Genomic DNA, 19,262 nt, shown 5'->3' with positions numbered 1-19,262 from the left:
TAACACCTTACTCTTATCATTTTAAGCTGAGGGTCTGTTCTTCCTCCCTAATTTCTAGCACTTTATGTTTTTGTAGACTTTTTTTTTTCCACATAACGTCCCATTGCCATAGCGAGCCCATTCAGTTCACCACTCGCCGCATTTGGTTTAGAGAAATACCCATCTTAAATTATGTCATCACTGGAGCCATTTTATCCTGGTAACATTAAATCTGTTGGGTGAAAAGATAAAGAGACAAAAAGAAATGTAAGTAAAAAACATGTAAAAAATATTTTACCAATAATATGCTTATGAAAATAAGATATGAAGTTGTACATGTTGTGAAACTGTACACCGTACATATTATTTGTATGAAATATTATATATGCAATTAGAGAAAGCAGGAAATGAAGAGACCCTTTGTTTCTAGGTACTTACTAATATTAATTAAAAAGTCTCTTTCTCAGCTGGAGATTCTGCAAACAAGAGGCAGGTAAATAATGCTTTTGGACAGCTGATTGACTATTAGAAACCGATTCACCAGAGGATGAAAGGGCCACTGTGAAAGCTACCACATAGCATAGCTATGAAGCTCCAGATTCAGATCCACCTGGGAGGGCTCTTGAGTGAAACTTTTCTGTCAGAGTGTTAATAGAATGCTAATGGCACTTCCCAGGGCACTTTTAATGAAGTAATGATAATGTTGTCATGGCCATTCAGTTGGGACCAACTCATAGCTGTCCCTCCAGCTAGTTTTCAGAGGCTATAAATCGATGGGAGGAGATTGCCTATCTGTCTCTCATGGAAAAGCTGGCGGATTTGAATTGCCTGCCTTTGGGTTGGCAGTGCAACTTCTTACCCACAATGCCACCAGAGCTCCTTTAAATGAGAATGTTGTTGTTGTGTATCATCAAGTCACAGCTGATTCACAGGTGACCATACAACTGGTTTTCAGAGGTTGGAAGTTGCACAGGAGGAGATTGCCCATCTTTCTCCCATAGAGCAGCTGGTAGAGTCAAACTGTGTGCTTTTGGGTTGCAGTGCAACTCCTTACCACTAAGCCACCAGAGCTCCTCAAATGAGAATAGTAACCTGTTAACAGTAATTTAAAAGTAGTTGCTATCAATTCAGTTCTGACTCATGATAAACACCCCCCCCATATGCTACAGAATAGAACTAAACTTCACAGTCTAGTTTTCAATGACTGATTTTTCAGAATTAGATTGCCCATCCTTTTACTGAGGCCCTTCTGGGTCTCAGACTTCCAATCTTTTAATTAGCAGCTGGACCACACACAGGTGTCATTAATAATAATACACACAAACCCATGGCTTCCCTCCACCAGGTTTCCAAGGCTGTAAATCTTAACAGGAGGAGTCTACCGCTTTTCTCCTGTGGAGCAGTGGGTGAATTCAAACCACCGACCTTTCCATTGGCCGCTCAGCTCATAATGCATTACACCACCAGGGCTCCTTATTTAATAGCTAACACAGCTTAATGTGAGCCCACTGATGTCCTTTATTCTATGGAACTCTGAGGGCAGTCATATAAAGTGAGCACTGTCATTCCCAGTTTAAAAATTCTAAAACTAGGGCTCAGAGGATTGTTGTTATGTGCCATCAAGTCAATAGTTGTTGTTGTTGTTATGTGCCATCGAGTCGTTTGCGACTCATAACGACCCTATGTACAACAGCCCTAAACTGTGCTCTATCCCGTGCCAATCTCATTGCCTCTGACACACCCATCCCGATTACCCCAGTCACTGAATCAATCCACCTCATAGAGGGTCTTCCCCTCCTGCGCTGTCCCTCTACTCTACCCAGCATGATGTCCCTCTCTAAAGACCTGTCTCTCCTTACAACATGTCCAAAGTATGTCAGGCGAAGCCCCAGAATCCTTGCCTCCAAGGAGCAGCCTGGTTTAACCCTCTCTAGGATGAATCTGTTTGTTTTCTTGGCAGTCCATGGTACATTCAATACTCTGCTCCAGCACTACAGCTCAAAGGCGTCAATTCTCCTTCTATCCTCCCTAGTCATTGTCCAACTCTCTGATGCATAACAAGTGATTGCAAAAACCATGGCCTGTATCAGGCACACCTTAGTCTCCAGAGAGACATCGTTGCTCTTGAGTACTTTAGAGAGGTCCCTAACCGCAGACTTTCCCATCGCAATACGGTTTTTTATTTCCTGGCTACTGGTAGGTGGCTTTAAGTGGCTGACAGGATCAGAGCCCAGGTTTCAGTAGAGTCAGCTGTCTCAGCCACAGTCAATAGTAGCTGCTCCATCATAGCAGCCTAGTGATGCCAGAGCAAGGTGCTGCATCACTAAAACACACCATTATGTGCTGTCAGGTCAGAACCGACATGGAGCTGACCCTCCAAAGGGATTTCAGAGGCTATAAATCGCACTGGAGGAGAATGACCATTGTTCTCCCGCTAAGCTGCTGGTAGATTTGAACAGCGTACAGTGGCTTAGCAGTGCAACGCCTCATCCACCAGGACCACTAGAACTCACTCCACAAAAACACACAGATACACAGACAAAGCTACTCTCAGCTCAATTCCCCATAGTCTTGAAGGAGACAGTAACTTCAAATCATTAACAAGCCCCCAGGAGACCTTATATATGTTTTTGCACCTGCTTCTGCTATTGCAACTCTAGCGGCATGGTCCTGCGTGGTTTTGCCTGACATTTCCGACAGGAAATTACCATACATCTTCCTACTGGTCCCTAAATCCATTCAATGTCAGACAAAGGAGACCTAGAGGAGGGTCGGTTGGTTAAACAGGAAGCCAGCCTGAAGGTAGTTATTTGAACACAATCTTTAGCTAAAACAAAGCTGTAGGAAGTTAGCCACAGCCCCAAAGAAACTAGAAGGTGGAACAAGGGAGAGTTGCTAAGGAAAAAGACGGACAATCTCCTTAGGGGTGAATCAACAGCGCTTCCTGTGGACTGAGAGGGCTGAATCTGCAAGGTCCCTTGGAAGCACAACCCCGCCCTAGGACTAAAAGAGGATTGGCTACTCAGTTGCTGGGGCTTTGCTTTGGGCCAATGGGTAGGTAAGAGGTGGAGCCACAGCCTGGAGCCGCGAGTCCCCAGCCAATCATTTTGCAGGGAGGCAGGACTCTGGGTACCATGGCAACTGCGAGCAGGGGTTCATTTGTTTTGTAGATGAGTAATTACTACGCAATTAGAGAAGGCTAAAAATAAAAGAGCCTTTTGTTCCTGGTTACTTATTAATATTAATAAAATGATCTGTCCAGGTCGGTGGTAAACAATTAATGCAAACCTGTATGTCTGTGGTTAAGGCAGCAGTGGGGGAAAAAAGCTGCCCAATCTGCTTCTACCGTCTCTTCTGGAAGTTATTTCTCATTGTAACCTGAGAGGCTCAGGTTTCCTGGCCGTAGGGAGAAGAGGGTCTGTGCATTGCAAACTCTTGACAGGATCAGGATGCACAGGACTCAGGGGTCAGTTGAGCATTGACCCAGGCGGAAGAGACCCGGCAGTGTCAACAAAACCAGAAAATAAAGACTGGCAGCGGAGGAAATGTTAGTTTAATTTTGCCTTGTAAACTTAGCTAACTTGTTAGACTTTTCTGGTCTTGATTGTTCAACCCCAGGTGTGCAGAGAAGTTTGCCGAGGTAGTGGTGCTGGTTGCCATGAAAATGGCACCAACTCATGGGTAAGCAGAATGAAGTGCTGCCTGGTCCTGTGCCATCTTGGACCGACGGAGAGGCAGTTTCAGTGCTCTCCTCCCCTTCTCCATATACCTGCCTTAAAGGGTACATTTTGAGAAATGACAGTGGTCAAACATTGCTTCTGTCTCTTCTGATGTCCTGCCTTCACTGTTGAGAATACTGAGACTTCTCTTGTGACTCTTCTCCCTCCTGAGGCTGAGGGTGGAGCCAGCCTTGTGGATTAATAATCCAGGAAAGATAAACCTTTTAGAGAAAAAAGAAAGAATACAGATAAGGAATTGGAAAATTTTCTGAGTACTGCACTAAAAACTTTGGGAATCTTGGGCAAAACACTTCTCAAGACCAACGTCTATGGCTGTAAAATGAGAAGTTTATGTTAGAAGGGCCTTGAAGGCCAAACTATTACTCCTCACTGCCTTTGAGTTGGAACCACCTCGACTTCATTGGGTCTCTGAGTCAGTAAAGGCGCTGGTAGATTCGAACCACAGAGAGATGGGACCTTTGGGTTGGCAGCTCAACTCACTCCCTTTGGCCATATTAGCTCTCACACTGTGTTGCTGGGATTTCCAAAGCACAGTATCCCTTATCTTTAAAGGTTATAAAAGATAAAAAGAAAAATGGTAATGTCTCGCAATCTGAAAGAAAGTCGGAGAAGGAGGAGGCACGGATTTCCAAATGATGGGGAAATGGTGTGGGATGCATCTGGAAGCATGTATCTTCTTTTTTTAATGCATAAAAGCAGTGAGAGAGCTGTTTCCAGAAGCATGTATCATTATTTAAAAATCTACAGTCAGATTCTCGTTCTTGGGTGTGGCTGATTAACTTTTGTAGAATTTTCTGTTTGGTGGGTGGCATTCACTGTTAAAGGTAGACCTGTTCATAACTGCTATTGGTGAGAATTTGGCCCTGAGATTGGGGCCAGGAACATAATTCTCGAACTTGGCTGCTTGTCAGCACAGTCCTTAGGCTGCACCCAACACTGCTCAGATCAGGACCGCAAGAATGGAGTGCAGGCCTCAGTGGTATGAAAAGTCAGCAGTTCAGAGCCGCCACAGCTGTTCCAAGGAAGAAGACAAGGCAGTCTCCTCCTGTTAAGAAACCTTAGAAATCCAACGGAGGGTCACCATGATTTGGAATTGACTAGACCACACTGGGCATAGGTGATGCCACCTCTGGTGGCCTAGTGGGTGAGGAGTTGAACTGCCATCCCCAAAGCAGAAGTTTGGAGCCAATAACTGCTGTGAGGGAGAAATATGGGTGCTCTCCTACTGTGCAGTTCACAGCTTCTGAAAACTCATTGGAGTTCAGAGTTGCACTGCTGACACAAAGGCCATGCTTCTCTGGGTTAAATCCACCAGCAGCTCTGAACGAGACATTTGGACAATCTCCTCCCATCAAGATCAAAAGCCCAATGGAGACCAACTACGTCTATTACGACTTGACAGCAATAAGTAGAATTTTGAGTAACTATGGACTTAAGTACCACTTGGTTCTTTTGAGATACAGATCCTCACACCATCTCTGTGATTCAGTCACCAGTTCCTTTCCCTCAGAGATGCATAAATAAAGCCAGGCCCGTCAGCTCAGCCCACCTCAGCTTACTGCGATCAGGAGGCAGCAGAGCTAGTCCAGGGCCAGGGATCTTTTTCTTCATTGGCCACTCTCCTGCCTCCCTCCCCAGCTCCCTGTCCTGGCTGAGAGTAAGAGCATGAACACAGATCACTTGTTGCCTGGAGCCCCCATATGCAGGGAAGGAGCCCCTTGCCTCTTCTCTCTGAGGAATGAGGGCCTTTTGGTAAGGTCGGAGTGTGTTTGTTATTAAAGACCTAATTAGAAACATGAGAGGGAGCTGAATGGCTCCGTGCTTGGCTAATTAGTGACATGTATGTGCCCGCTTTGAACTTCAAGGACACAGAGCTATTAGCGCCTACATAAAAAATAGATTAAACTCCAGCGCCTTTATGATCATTAAAGACGAGCTGCTAGAGTGGAAAGCCTTTTGTAAGGTCCTCAAGGGGCTGCCCCTTGGGCATCTTCCTCAGCACATCCGTAGCAGGAGCCTAGGCTGTCCATTTGATGTGATGGGACAGTAAATAGTGATGGGTCCTTGGGAATCCCTGCTCCCCCAGGTCCACCCTCAGTAGAGTGGAGTTGTCTCTGGGGACAAGGGAAGTCCTCTTGGTGTCCTGGAGGGGACCTCTGATGGCTCTGCTTGGAAGGGCCTCCTTTCCCTTCACCCCACCCATCTCCATATCTACTTTGCACACAGCATCTTCTCTATGGTGTGACACAGAGGAAGGGTTCCTCGGGGAAGATGTCTTCACCACCAGAGAGCTCCCTCCTCGGAAAGGGTAACAAGTGCGGTCCAAAGTTGGACAGTCTGGTCCTCGTTCTTGGGTTTGCAATCTCAGAGGCAAAGAAAGATTCAAACTGCTGAAAGAAATTTGGGACAGCTAAGCTGTTGGAAGCAGAAGAGGAAGTCATTCAGAGGTACCAGGCTCCCCTCTACTTCTCAGGTTCTGTGGCTCCTCAGGGTTGGGAGGGCTCGTTGAGGTATCAAGGCTCTGACATCACCCCAGGGCACCCCACATCCTCACACACAGGGAGACTAGTAGCACAGCAGACACTGAGTGCACCGCTGCCTGTCAGTTCACCACAGCATCTCCTGGGTGCTGATGGTGTCCCAATCTCCTCATCTACTCCTCCTTGCTAATTCTGCCCTGTAGTCTGAAACCAGTTAATGTTAGTGTTCAGACACCGCCTGCCCCAGCACAGCCATAAACTTCATCTCCCTGTTGGTCTTCCCGCGTTATCCTGGAAGCTCATTGGCGGTGTGGGCCTGAGGTGCTATTGAGCTGCGGGATCATGTCAGGATGGATCGGGAATACCCTGCAGAGCTCTGCCCATCGTTGGCAATGCTTTTGTGGCCTGGCAGACAGTGGAAACTGACAGGACAAGCCCCTTCACCAGTGTCACACGAAAATACCCATGCCCCATGGTCACCGAGCAGAATGGCAGTGACTTTCTTGCTGCCCTCTATAAAAACATACAGTGTTCTTTCAAGGCCCCTGGGGCTTCAGAGGCATGGGAACCTGAACTTGGCTCAAGAAGGGTTTTGCCCTCATGGCAAAGGCCTTGCTCATTGCTTTGATGAGGCCCATTCAAAGCCTATCCTTAGACTTTCCGCCAGGAACTCGTGGCAGTCAACCAGCCAACCAACAAGCAACCAGCTTGGCCCTTGATGAGGAGATAATGGGGGGAGTGGGGGGGGGTGGATGCTATGAATTGCATGGAAGGAGATTGTCCATCTCCCTAAGGAGCAGCTGGTGGATTTGAACATCTTGCCATTGGGTTGGCAGCACAACTCCTTACTCACTAGGCCACCAGAGCTCCCTCCCCTGGTAAACGGAGACCTTGGAAAAGAACCTCCTTCAGACTGCTTTCCAAATCCTCCCCCCCAGTTCAGAAATAGTTTTTACTTTCCTTTCTGAATTTCAGCCATTTAAAAATAAAACCAAAACAACATTGTGTGTAAAATTGATTGTCCCTGCACCTGGGCCCCTAAACGGATTTGATTTTAATTCATGTGTTATACAGTTTTCCCGGGTCAGACATAATTGCTGGCCCTCTCTATCTCCCTCTCCTTCCTTAATTGCTGGCCCTCTCTATCTCTCTCTCCTTCCTTGAGGCTGAGTTCTAGAAAGAAAGCTGGAGCCCAGGATCCCTGGGGCAGGGATAGCCAGGCCCATTTCTAGAGTATAATCCCACCTTGCTGTGCTCAAGATGTGCCCCATAATTTCACAGCCGAGCGTCTCTTCCAGAAGCAGGCCTCTCCTGCTTACCTTCCTCTTCACCCCCTCCCCATCATCTACTGTAATGGATAGTGGATACTCCCTTCAGATGGCACTGTGAAGCAGGCTTCAGTGTAGAGCCCTCAGCGCTTGGTGTTTCAGCTGCCAGTCTTCAGAGCCCCCAGGAAGGAGTGACTTGGATGTTCAGAGTGACTCATGCAGGCTTCCCCACTTGACAGCCAGCACCCAGGGAGCAGCATCCAGAGTGATAGGGGTACAGGACAGTTGCTCTTCCGTCTAGTCGAGAGGGAAGGGGCCAGTGAAAACCCTGGGCACTCTTGCCTGTCCAAAACCCGACCTTGAGGAGCCCTTAATGGGGGACAGAGTCTGCTTAAAATCACGACAGCAGAACCAGGATGGAAATTGATGTATTAGGAAGGCCGTAACTCTACCTCCTTTTCTAGTGTCAACCTGCCAATCAGCATAGTCCTTCTATCTTTTTTTTTTTTTCATTTTTTTGTAAAAAACAAAACAACTAAAATCAGGATTAAAGATTAATGTAACCCCAACCTTCAAAGGTGTGTCATCCCACCAGCTCTCAGATCTTCATTCTGCCAGGTGGGGAATGAAGACCATGACACTGACCAGCTGAAACTCCCTCCTCTCCACTGGACTCTGACATGCATGCCATGGTTGATTCTGTTTGGGCAGCATTTTGCCTTCTGGGCTGATTTTGCGCACCCAGTGGCCAGCCTGGGAAGAAGCTCTGTCCCAGACTTGGGTCTCCACAGGGGTCTGCAGCCTGAGATTGAACCTGACAGCAGTGGATGGTTTAAAGTGATATGAGGGCCGCCCTAACCATTACTGAAATGCAAGAAACCCCCCCCACCCTCCCACCCCCGATCCAAGAGCTGGATGGGGGCTGCAACTCACAAAGGGGCTGATCTCACCTGGAAGAGATTAAGTAAACAATTCTCTCTGGGCTTTCAGGTCTCAGATCCAGAGGTGGGCACTGAGTGGTGTTCCCATCACAAGCCTGGGCTCTAGCTTTTGACGTTGGGTCCCATGGCATCACTTTAAGGAAAATACGGAGATGTCTATGTTGCCAGCCATTTTCAGCCCCCTGGGCTTTTGTTCTTTTCTGGACCCCCAGTGAGCTTCTGGAACCCTGGCTATACCCTCCCACTTTTTCCTGCCTCCCACTAATAATGCCCCCTTCCCAGTCCAGCCCCATCTGGCTTCAACAGGGCAGTCAGATGCCCTATGTAAGCCAGCGAAAGCAGACCATACACCTGGCTGGTCTGAACTCAGCCCCAAGGGGAAAGCTGCTCTGCAGGTGAGGTTTCCAGGTCTGAAACACAGGCCTTTCTTTGTTAAGGTCTCCAGGGTGAGATTCCCTGGGTTTTTCTGGATTAGCCTTCCAGGAGTTTTATTGCCTGGATGTGCAGGAAGTCCCTCCTTTTATCCAAACTAAAATCCCTCCAACTTTAATTCAAATGCATTCCTCCAGCTACACACATTAACAGTTGAGGTATATGATGGTACCTGCCTTGCTGGGACTTTGCATACGCAAAGACTTCAGAAAGAGTCTCCTGGGTTTGCCCTGTACTTGGCAAGGCACTGAGCACCTGCTCTTTTTTGCATTCTCACAGCCTTTGGAGTCAGATTAAATTAGGGCTGCTTTTTTTTTTTTTTTGCCCCTCCAGTCACCCAGGTTTCGTAGATGGGTGCCCAGGTCACACCCAGGCCTTCTGACTCCAAGTCCAGTACTCTTTCTTGCCACCTCAGCTGTCTACCCGGGCACCACCTGGACCCACCTGACCAAGAAGACGAGAGGGGAGGCAGAGAGGGTGGAGGAATGAGCTCAGGTTTAAACTGCTGTCGTGACCCCTGCCCAGAGCAGATGAGGAAGTCACTGCTCACCACAGTGAGCCCTCAGACTGCCACTTGGCACAGGGGCCACCCCAGAAGGCTCAACACTCCTGGCTTCTGCTACAGACATGCCAAGATATTTGCAAGACTTGGGCCACTTCTGGAAGTGGAGTCTTAATCTCTGACTTCTAACTCCCAGACTCATTCAGCATGTGTGGAACCCCACCATCCTCTCCTTGCCCCAGTCCTGGTGGTTGGGCCGTTTCTGGTCCTGCTAATGGGCCTGGGTGCCTGGGGGGAGGTGAGCAGCCTGGGCTCCAGGAATTTGGCTCCAGGGAGTGAGTGTGTCTGGCTTTCCCCCCTGCCTGACCTCAAGTCCCAGCCTGAAGAGAAAGAGACCCCTTCCGTGTAGCCAGCCAGAGCTTAGTGTGTGGAGCTCCTCTGATTTCTCAAGAAAACGATTTCTCCTGAATGCCTTCCCACAGCCAGACCTGCCGACAAGTTTATGTGGGCAGTGCCTTGCCTACTTCTCTTCCCAAGAAGCCTTCCAAGCTTTAGGGAGTTTTAGTAGAGATGCATGGGATTCCAGGTGGCTTGTTTGGGAGCTTCTGCAAGCTTTCTGGAACCTGGGTCTCCTGACAATCCAGGGGGCATGCTGGCTGTGGATCCCAGGAGGGCCTCTGCTCTGGGTCCAGCCCTGCAGGGCGCAAGTTCACCACCCTGAGGCTGGAGAAGGGACCAGAGGCTGAGCGCCTGCTGACTGCGCCCTCTAGTGGGTACCAGGCTGCCTTGCTCTTTCACCCAGCCTGAGGGACGTCTGCAAGGTGACATTGAACTAACTGGTGTAAGAAAATAAGACGTGGAGATTTTAAAGCTGCATACTAACACAGCGCCTTCTCCAGGTGATACTCATGGCATTTAATAAGAGATACCTGATCAGGGAGGAGTGATACAGCCCTATAAGGAGCTCCTTACTGTAGGATCTCCCTTCTGGCTAAATCTAACTCAGGGATGGGTAGTTCCAACGTGGCAATGTTAGCTTTGAGCCATCTTGTCCGTTAAGCCTGTGGCAGAGGCATCTGTGGCCAGCATCTATTGGTGACCTCTGTCTTCATGGTTATTTTTGCTGTCTGGATTGGTTTCTTGCCATCTCTCCCTGCTTGAAGGGTCCAAACCCTAACCTTCCTCTCCTCATATCTTAAATAGGTGGGTCCGCCACAGGCTTCTACCTTGATCCAGTCAAATGAGAAACAAAAGGCAAAACATCTTCCCTCTCCTTCTGCCACTGCCCACCCCACCTTATTGCCCCAAAACAGAGCCGACTCAGTTACTTTGCACGAGGCAGGACGCTCAGTTGCCTGGGTAGACCAGGAGTCCACTGCCTGAGCCCTTTCCATTTTCTCAGCTCAGAAGAAAAAGTGTGTGCAACCAAGATAATACAGCCTTTTGAATATCTCAGCTTGATATTTGCTTCCATGAGTGAGAAGGGCCAAATGTTATCTACAAGTTTAATCTTCTGTATTCAAAAATCCCCATCCCCTTTGTCTGCCAGCACATTCCCAAATAAGCCATTCACTCGTGCTAAGCTGCTGTAATCCCCCCCACCTTTTCCTCTTTAACCTGTTCTTTCCACTGGCCAATTTATTCATTTTCTCAGCCACAGCTTCAAAGGAGTCTCACCTCGGGACTTCATGCCCCAAAGGACACCCCGAGACAAGAGTTTGGGTTTTCTGTGCTGAATCAGGAGCCAGCTTGGTATAGTCTTCATTGTATCTTCAGGGCCCAGGCTCAGTGGTGCCCTGGCTCGGGTGTGTCATCCCTCTCTTCGTATCCCAGGGGTGAGCGGGTAAAAATCCACTCTGATGCCTCAGGTCTCACTGGAAGTGGGACATAGGACCACAAGCCAGGCTGAAGCTAGAGGAGAGTTGACGGGCGTGATTTCTTTCTGCCATTGTTGAAGGCAGAGTAAGGAGAGGATGCTGCTGAGGAAGGCCAGAGAGAGAAATGATTGTCATGAGGAGCAGCCCCTGGGAGCTGATAAAGTGGACGTGGGTTGTTCAGTACATTGACTTGTCCGAAAGTGGCTGGCCCCTTGAAATTGAATCATTTCCTTGAAAAATTAATTCTTTTTTTTTTTCTTTTTCTCATTTTGGAAAAGAAAATAACATTTCAGTTACTATCGAGAAATTTTTTAGAATGAGACAAAATTAGCTTGGTTGGCAGGCTGTGGCCCTCAGTTCCGGTGAGGGGGAGATGATGGAACTGGAGGAAGGCTGAGGTCAGGGCAGGAGGCTGGATCTCCTCATGCCCAGCGCCCGGCACTCTGCTCTCTGGACCTGTGGATGTTCCATTTCTGCAGCAGAGATGTGCACTGCACTTCCTTTTCCTCCGCCTGATGTCCTATCTAACAGGAGGCAGGCCCTTAGGTCAGGTGTGCCTCAGCTATGCACCAGTTCAGTCAGTATGCTCTGCATTCATACTTCTCTGTCTTTTTTTGTGTTTTAAAACAAAAGGAAAAGAAAAGTTTAAAACCCCCCTTCCCTTCTACAGGAGGTGAGTGTGTGGGCGTCCCACAGGGCCACTGGCTTTCACCCCAGCTTCAGCCCCAGCCTCTAAGTGTGCCATTCCCACCCCATCCCCGCCCTCCATCCCCTGCGCTCACCCCAGCAGCGAGTCCTCGGCCGCCTTCATTACTGTTATGTTGAGATGCCCAGACTTTTCCATAACATATCCCATCCTCCGACCACGTTCAGAATCGACAACTTTCATGCAGGGGTATGGACGGGAGGGGCGGGAAGGGCCGGAGTAGCAGGAGGGGAGGGGGGAGGGCTTTGAGGGGGGTGGGAAATGGAGATCTTTTTTGTATCTCTTCTTTCTTAATTTTTTCTGCCCCCAAACAAATTTGTCATTTAATGGATCCAAAAATAAACCAAAAGCGAAACAAAACAAAAACAAAAGATCAAAAATTCCCTCCCCAAAGATTTTTTTTTTTTCCTGGACACAAACTGCTTTGTTTCCTGTCACGTTTTAATATCAATATTAACACAATGTGTAGTCTAAAACTAGTTCCTTTGTAGTTTGCATGGGATGTGAATGCTGTCTCTACGTGCCCAGATCTAGAAAAGACTGCATGAGCATCAATTCAGATGTGAAAAAAAATCTCTCTCTTTCTCTCTCTTCCATATATATATCTATATCTATTTTGATTGTGGTAACTTGGTGGGCAGTGAAGCACCCCCGGTTGGTTGCTGTAGTGTGTTGAATGATTGTTTTTTTCACTCTATTTTTGGAGCTCCGAGCTTCTTAGTAGTAGCCTGGGCTGAGTCTTCTTGAGTCCCTGCTGATGTTTTCGCATGGCCTTGGTTAAGTGTTAGAAGTTGGGCCTCAGCTGTTTCTCTCGAGTGTTTGGCTTGTGATGACCGGTGCATGCCTGGCTTCTGGCCTCATACCCAGCTCTATTCTCTGCACACCAGTCCTGAATAGCTACAGTGCTCAACCGAATTTTGGCGCGCCCGCTTCCCCGGCAGGCTCCAACCCGGCGCGGCCCGGAGGCTTCCCGGGGGCCAACAGCCCAGGACCTGTCGCCGATCTCTATGGCCCTGCCAGCCAGGACTCCGGAGTGGGGAATTACATAAGTGCGGCCAGCCCTCAGCCGGGCTCGGGCTTCGGCCACGGCATAGCTGTAAGTACCTGCCTCTTGCCTCCTCCTTGACCACCAACTCTTCCTGACCACTGGGGAGGGTTTATCAGGAAGACAGAGGTAGAACGGGGTCCTTATCACGAGCATGTACCACCTCAGCCTGCAGCTGAGCTCCTCCATTAGCCATCTCCTGAGTGCCTGTGGGCCAGGCACTGGGCACAGCACCTGTGATAGTGTGGCCGGAGCATGAGCGGGTCACCACTCCAGCTCCTTCAACCTTGCCACCATCACCCACTTACCTATTTGAAGCCCATGTCTCTATCTGGCTATAAAACGTGTCACAAAAATAAAAAACCAAAACAAAAAACTATGTCACATGCCCTGCACATAGTAGGTGCTCAATGCTCTCAGCCTTGCTTCCTGTGTTTGGAAGACTGTGGTTTTCCACAGAGTGGGGCCCTCTACGCCTACCCCGTGATAGCAGCCAACACTGATAGGTTCCTGGTGGCACCTGGGTGCCTGGGAGGAGGGTGTGCAGGCCCAACCCCAGATGATTCCCCTTTGCTAATATTTCTTGCAGTTTCCAGGTTCCAAGTAAGTTCCCACTTGAGTTCTTTAGCTTCGGCCCCCTGAAGGCCAGATGCATTTGATATTTGTAATGCTCTGTGGTTCTATAATCTGACTAATCCAGGCAATGGAAATTTGCTTAACAGATTTGCATGCTGTTTTCAGATTGTATTGTTCCTCTCCCTCCCGGTGTGTGTGAGCATGAATGTGCCTGAGCCCGCTGACTCACTGCCCTCCCGTTTTGGAATTTTGGAAGCAGCAAATCGGCCACCTATCCCCAAGCCTACACAGCATTTGGGAGGCAGTTTCTTTTTGAGCTCTGATGGTAGTATCTGCTGCCCCAGGTCATGTCTATGTTGGACTAGACTTCTGGAAGAAAACAGGCAAGCCGGCCTTGGGGGCTGTGCTGGGGAGACAAGTGCAGACAAGGACGGGGGCACAGCACCCTGACTCCTGTCCCTCACATTGCAGGCCACACACCCCACACATCCCACCCACCACTAAAACACCACAGCCAAATTCCCAGCATCCCCCCCCCAGTTCACACCTACATCACATACACACACCACGACATGTCATATTGATATCACATACACACAACACAGTGTGTCCTGTTCACACCACACGTACATTACGTATCACATACCACATACAAACTAAACTACCAGATTTAATACCACACAGTCACAGATGCACCTGCTGTCTCACACTATACAGAATCCACATACACCCCACACACACTTAGCCAGCACCCTCACAAACACCACATACCCCACACATTCATTCATATTCCACACACATATACCACACACTAATCCTCATTCCTGTGGGAGAAAGATGGACAGTCTCCTCCTGTGTAATACGCCGCCTCTGAAAACCCCCCGGAGGGTCACCTGTAAGTCACTTCCAGTTTAATGGTACGTAACAGTAGCAACACCAATACTCATTCGCATAATTGCATACAACACACACTTTATCACAAACAGTACCCCACAGAAACCACACTCACATATGGGTGCTCGCGCGCACACACGTACGTATCACATGAATAATACATACTACACATTCATTCACACCACACACAGACACTACATACACACAGACATACATACAGATACTTATACAGCACACTCTTGGGTGCATACCCTCTTAACCTATACACACCACAGAAACCATCCATGGGGCCATACACAAATCCTCTCTCACAGATACACAGTAATACATGCCACTATACCACACACACACACACCCCATATCACACACGCACATTCTCATACACTCTCTTCTATATTCACATTCACACATAGGCTACCACTGTCCCTCTCCCACACAGATCTTTTCATGCACATTTAAACACACTCAAATAACACACACACTTCTATAGCCCTGGCCCCAGTAATCTGGGTCCCTGTTCAATTCCATTCCCAAACCAGTATCACTTAAATCAGTCAAATCCCTTTCAGGTCAGCTGTAGTCGCAAATCCAGAATATTATTATTCAGCTTAGCGCCACATCAATTTGGTCAGCTGTCCATCAGCACTTAAAACACGACTCACTTCCTTTTCCAGCGTTCAGAATCACAGACCCTGTTTGTTCTTGGAAACCTGGGTCTTCGGACCCATGTGCTGTCCTGCTTTTCTGAAGTAACCAGACAGAATCCCGTTTTGTATGCACTGCACCTTCTCCTCAGCTGGAGCCCCTGGCTGTGAACACAGACGTTTGCTACCTTTGAATCCAGGGTTGAGGGCAACAACCCTGCCATTTGGGGAATGAGCTTCCTTCTCCCACCCCACCCCGGATGTGGCTCTTGTTTTACCCACTGGGTAAACCTGCAGGCATGGGGCAGGGATGGAGGAGGAAGCCTGGACTCCCGGGGAGGACACCAGCTTGGCCCCCACAGCACGGTGTCTCAGAATTACATATTCATGCTGGCAACCACGGACTAGCCTTAGAGAGAATTCTTCTCCCAGAATGTGACAATCTGTTCCCATGTATAGCGCACTGATGACCTTAACAATTGTGCAATTTTAGGGACCTTTGATTGCAACGGCCTTTACAAATGGATACCATTGAGCGGGTGCTTTCGTTACCATCTCACTGAGGTATTACCGTCTCTGCCGTGTGTCTCCGCCCTGCCGGGCGTGTCCGTACATGTATGTGCACTGGTCATACATTTAAGCACACGCCCTTCTCATCACGTCCACATCGAATTCTCTCTCTCTCTGTCTCTCTCCCTCCCCCACTCCCTTCCTGGACCCCTTTTCTGGAGAATGGGACTTAAAGAAAATCGCAGTCTTTTAATCTGACCCCTTTGCTCCAGATACCTTTAATCATGACACTCTCTCCTTTTGTTAGTTTCTCTCTCTCTCTCTTTGTTCCTTGATTTGAATCCTGTGATTCCTTTTATCTTCCTTACTCCTCATCTTTCTCTGTCTTGAAGTATAATCAAGCGTGTGGGGAAACTGGAAGGAGATCTTGTGTTGTGTCCGTCCCCAGGGATGAAGGCAGGGAAGTGCTGGCTTCCACCAGGCCTGGGAGGGAACCAGCCTGTCCCTTATACCCATCCCAAGAGCTGACCTTGAAGGTCACTGTGCCATGTTGGCTCCCCAGGGCTCGCGGGTACTCAGCCAATGGTGTCTATACCATCAAACAACCAGACTCCATGTTTTAGTGAAAAGAAAACATTTTTTGCCAGTAACTACTGAGCAATTATCCAGATTACAGCACGAAAAGCAAATTAAATTAACGACATCACCTGCGTAACATGAGTTTGGATCCCTGCCAGTTTCCTAACCTTTCTACACTGAGCTCAAGTTAATTAAACATTTTCTTAAAAATCACTTTGATGGGGAAGTGGAGGGGATGGGATGGAGGAGAGGGAAAGTTGGGGCAGTCAGGTGAAAACACCTCTTTTCCATATTCTTATCTGAAAATGGATTCTTGGGATGAACACCAAAAATGGGAGAGAGGACTGTCCCCATGAACGTACTAAATGCATATTGTGTCTGCATGTTAGTTTGGGGAGTGGTAAAATATGAGCCTGTCTTTTGGGGCAAAAAAGGGGCGACAGCTGAAGCCTGGGAATGGAGCACCCTTGGCAAATCCCAGCTGAGCATGAGGGCTGGAGAAGGCTTTCGCTCTTGGAGTTAGGACGTAGGAGAAGTGAGGCTAGAGGTGAATTTGCCCCTTTCTGTTTGCTGTTAATGGGACACCTGTTCTAGAAGGAGGGCACTGCAGGCCCATAGTCAGCTAGGACTCTGCAGACTGAACCCGAGTTAAGCTGAACTCCACAAATCTCTTGGATTTCTCTAATATTGCTGCTAAGAAGCCATGCCAACTAACAAAGCCGCCTCTCTTAACCAAGTAAACCACGTGTGTGAATTCTCACCACGCCTCACCTCCACTTCCCTTTGAACACTCACTCAGCCACCGCTGGCCAGAGCCCTGGACCACTAACCGTTTGAAGGAAGCAGCTACTCATTGCTAATTAAGCTGGGTTTGAGGGCTCCCCGTGGACATAGGGAAAGGAGAGCCAGATGAAGAAGGATTAATCCATGAGCTGATCCTCTGGAAGGCAGGAGGCTGGCCAGTCAGTACAGCCACCTTCTCCCTCCACCTCCAACAAACTGAGAGGTGGCGGGCTCCCAGCCCCATGGTCCCACAGCAGCATAGCCTCCTTCCTCCAACTCTCAATTTCCATAAAAGGGTCAGATGGGCACCCCACCTATCCAGAATGGATTAAGGGGGTTCATGGAGTCACATGACTGTACTGCAGCAATGAAGAGAGAGGCTCTAGGTACACACTGTGTCCCTGAAGGCATGACCTCTTATTAGGTGCCATCTGTCCCTCATGGGGTGACCTCTCGTTGTTGGGTGCCAGCAAGTCCGCTCCATCTCAGAGAGCCTGTGCCTGCTGCCCAGTCCTGCGACATTCTCCCGGTCAAAGCAGTGAGTCCATCGGGCTCACCATCCACTTACGGAGAAGTGGTTAGCGAGTCTGGGAGTCCTGGGCCCGGCTATATTTCCTAAAGTCAAAGTTGATTAATTCAGTGCATATGCCTTTAAACATCCTGAATTTGAATCTTAGCCATCTAGTATGTTCTCAAAAATTAAAAGTGAATTTTCAGTTCTTCTTAGACATCAATGGGTGTCCAATGAAGCATAAATTTTGAAAATAATGCTTTGAAAAGATAATTAAACAGGGAAAAGCTTTACCCATCGAGGTGCAGTTCACCAGGGAAGTGATCCAAACCCTGTGCCACCCCGGGGGTTGGACTCACTTCTGGTCTTTATCCTGTCAGAGTCACGGGTACTGTAACAAGTAGGGGACCTAGAGGTGGGGAGCTGGCCACCCCCTAGAATCAGGCAAGCGGGCAGCCAGGCCGTGGTCACACAGACAAGCCAAGGGAAAGCTGGAGTTGAGCGGTTGACTGGAATACTGGCCTAACACTCCTTCTTTCTCCTCCCACCCAACTCCGATACTCTTCTGGGCGTTCCTGACATCCTGCACCACGCAGAGCATACCTGGATGTCCAGGCAAGACTGGGCGAAGTTTCTGAGCGGCCCTTTGTTTAGGTGATGTCATCAGACCTGGACCCCCACCAGCCTCACTCCTCATCCCAACCAGAGATGGCTCGCTTCGGATCGAGGGTTGACTCCATCTTATCATCTCACAGATCTGCTGTAATATAAGACAACAGCTTTTAAATGTGTATATAACCTATGATTTTGGTTTTCGTTTGTTTTTCCATTTTTGTTGGGTTTTTTGGGTTGATTTTTTTTTTCCTCGATGGTTTCCTTCTCCTATCTCTCCCCTTTTCCTTTTAAGTCTCTTTGAATCACATTTGGTAGTGATTTTTGACTTAGTCACGTAGTCATATAGCTTTAATATCTAGTGAAAAGCTAACCATAGTATAACTGTTATATTAAGGAGTTATTTTTTTTTCTTTTAAAAAAATATATGAGGTTTGGGATTTTTTTTTTCTTGTTTGATTCTGTTCACACTTTTAAAGGATGCTGAGATGGTAATATTACTCTCAATATTTTGGTACCAATTCTGAGACTGTATGAGTTTTCGGGTGGAATCTGAACACATGCTGAAGCAAACTTGAGAAATCTTGGAGCAGGAGGTGGGCCTGAACTTCCTATTTTGCATTGTAGAAGTGAGCTGTCGTAGGCTAAGTAACAGACTCCAGCAGTCCTTTTTTGTGATGTCTCTTTGTTAACCTAAGTATATCTATTTTCGGCAATAAGGTAAGGACGACCATGTTTTGAGTCTCCTCCTTTTCTATAAGTGCTTTTTTTTCTGTTGAAAGAGGTGATATTATAAGGTTTTTGAAATTGTGAATTCTAAAAAAAACAAAAAACAAACAAAAAAGAGAGAAATGTTGTAAATACAATTCCATTAACTACATAGAAACTATTAAGAAAGAGAGAATCAAAAAATATTTTTGTGAGGGAGTCCGTCCCAGGCAGTTTGATGCTCTGTGGGAGAAGGAGGGGAGGGGACGATGACACGGTCACACTGAGACTGGGGACACCCAGTTACCAGGACGACCCCAGGAGAAGTTAGAACACTGTTTAGCTCCTTTTTTGTCTGTGTGATAGACCTAAGAACTGTATTTGTGTCATACCAGCATATTAACCTCTGTGCACAGCTTCCAATGTTACCGTCTAGTTAGATTTTTATTTAAAATATGAAAAACTGCTTTTCCCA

At 47.9% G+C, this 19,262-nt stretch overlaps 1 protein-coding gene across 1 annotated transcript in view; it reads left to right on the top strand.

Moving 5' to 3' along the window:
- Positions 1-18,267, top strand: part of MSI2 (musashi RNA-binding protein 2) — a 493,957-nt gene extending 475,690 nt beyond the window's left edge. The window contains exons 11-13 of the mRNA XM_006889256.1: positions 12,867-13,021; positions 15,578-15,648; positions 18,064-18,267. Coding sequence (XP_006889318.1) covers positions 12,867-13,021; positions 15,578-15,619 — 197 coding nt within the window. The 3' untranslated portion in view covers positions 15,620-15,648; positions 18,064-18,267. The remainder of the gene's footprint in view (positions 1-12,866; positions 13,022-15,577; positions 15,649-18,063) is intronic.
- Positions 18,268-19,262: the final 995 nt, after the last annotated feature.

The sequence above is a fragment of the Elephantulus edwardii genome, unplaced genomic scaffold (genome assembly GCF_000299155.1).
Source record: "Elephantulus edwardii isolate Elephantulus edwardi_28Jun2011 unplaced genomic scaffold, EleEdw1.0 scaffold00077, whole genome shotgun sequence".
NCBI lineage: Eukaryota > Metazoa > Chordata > Mammalia > Macroscelidea > Macroscelididae > Elephantulus > Elephantulus edwardii.
Note: the sequence above shows the minus strand (reverse complement) of the source record. Positions and strands in the feature narration are given on the sequence as shown.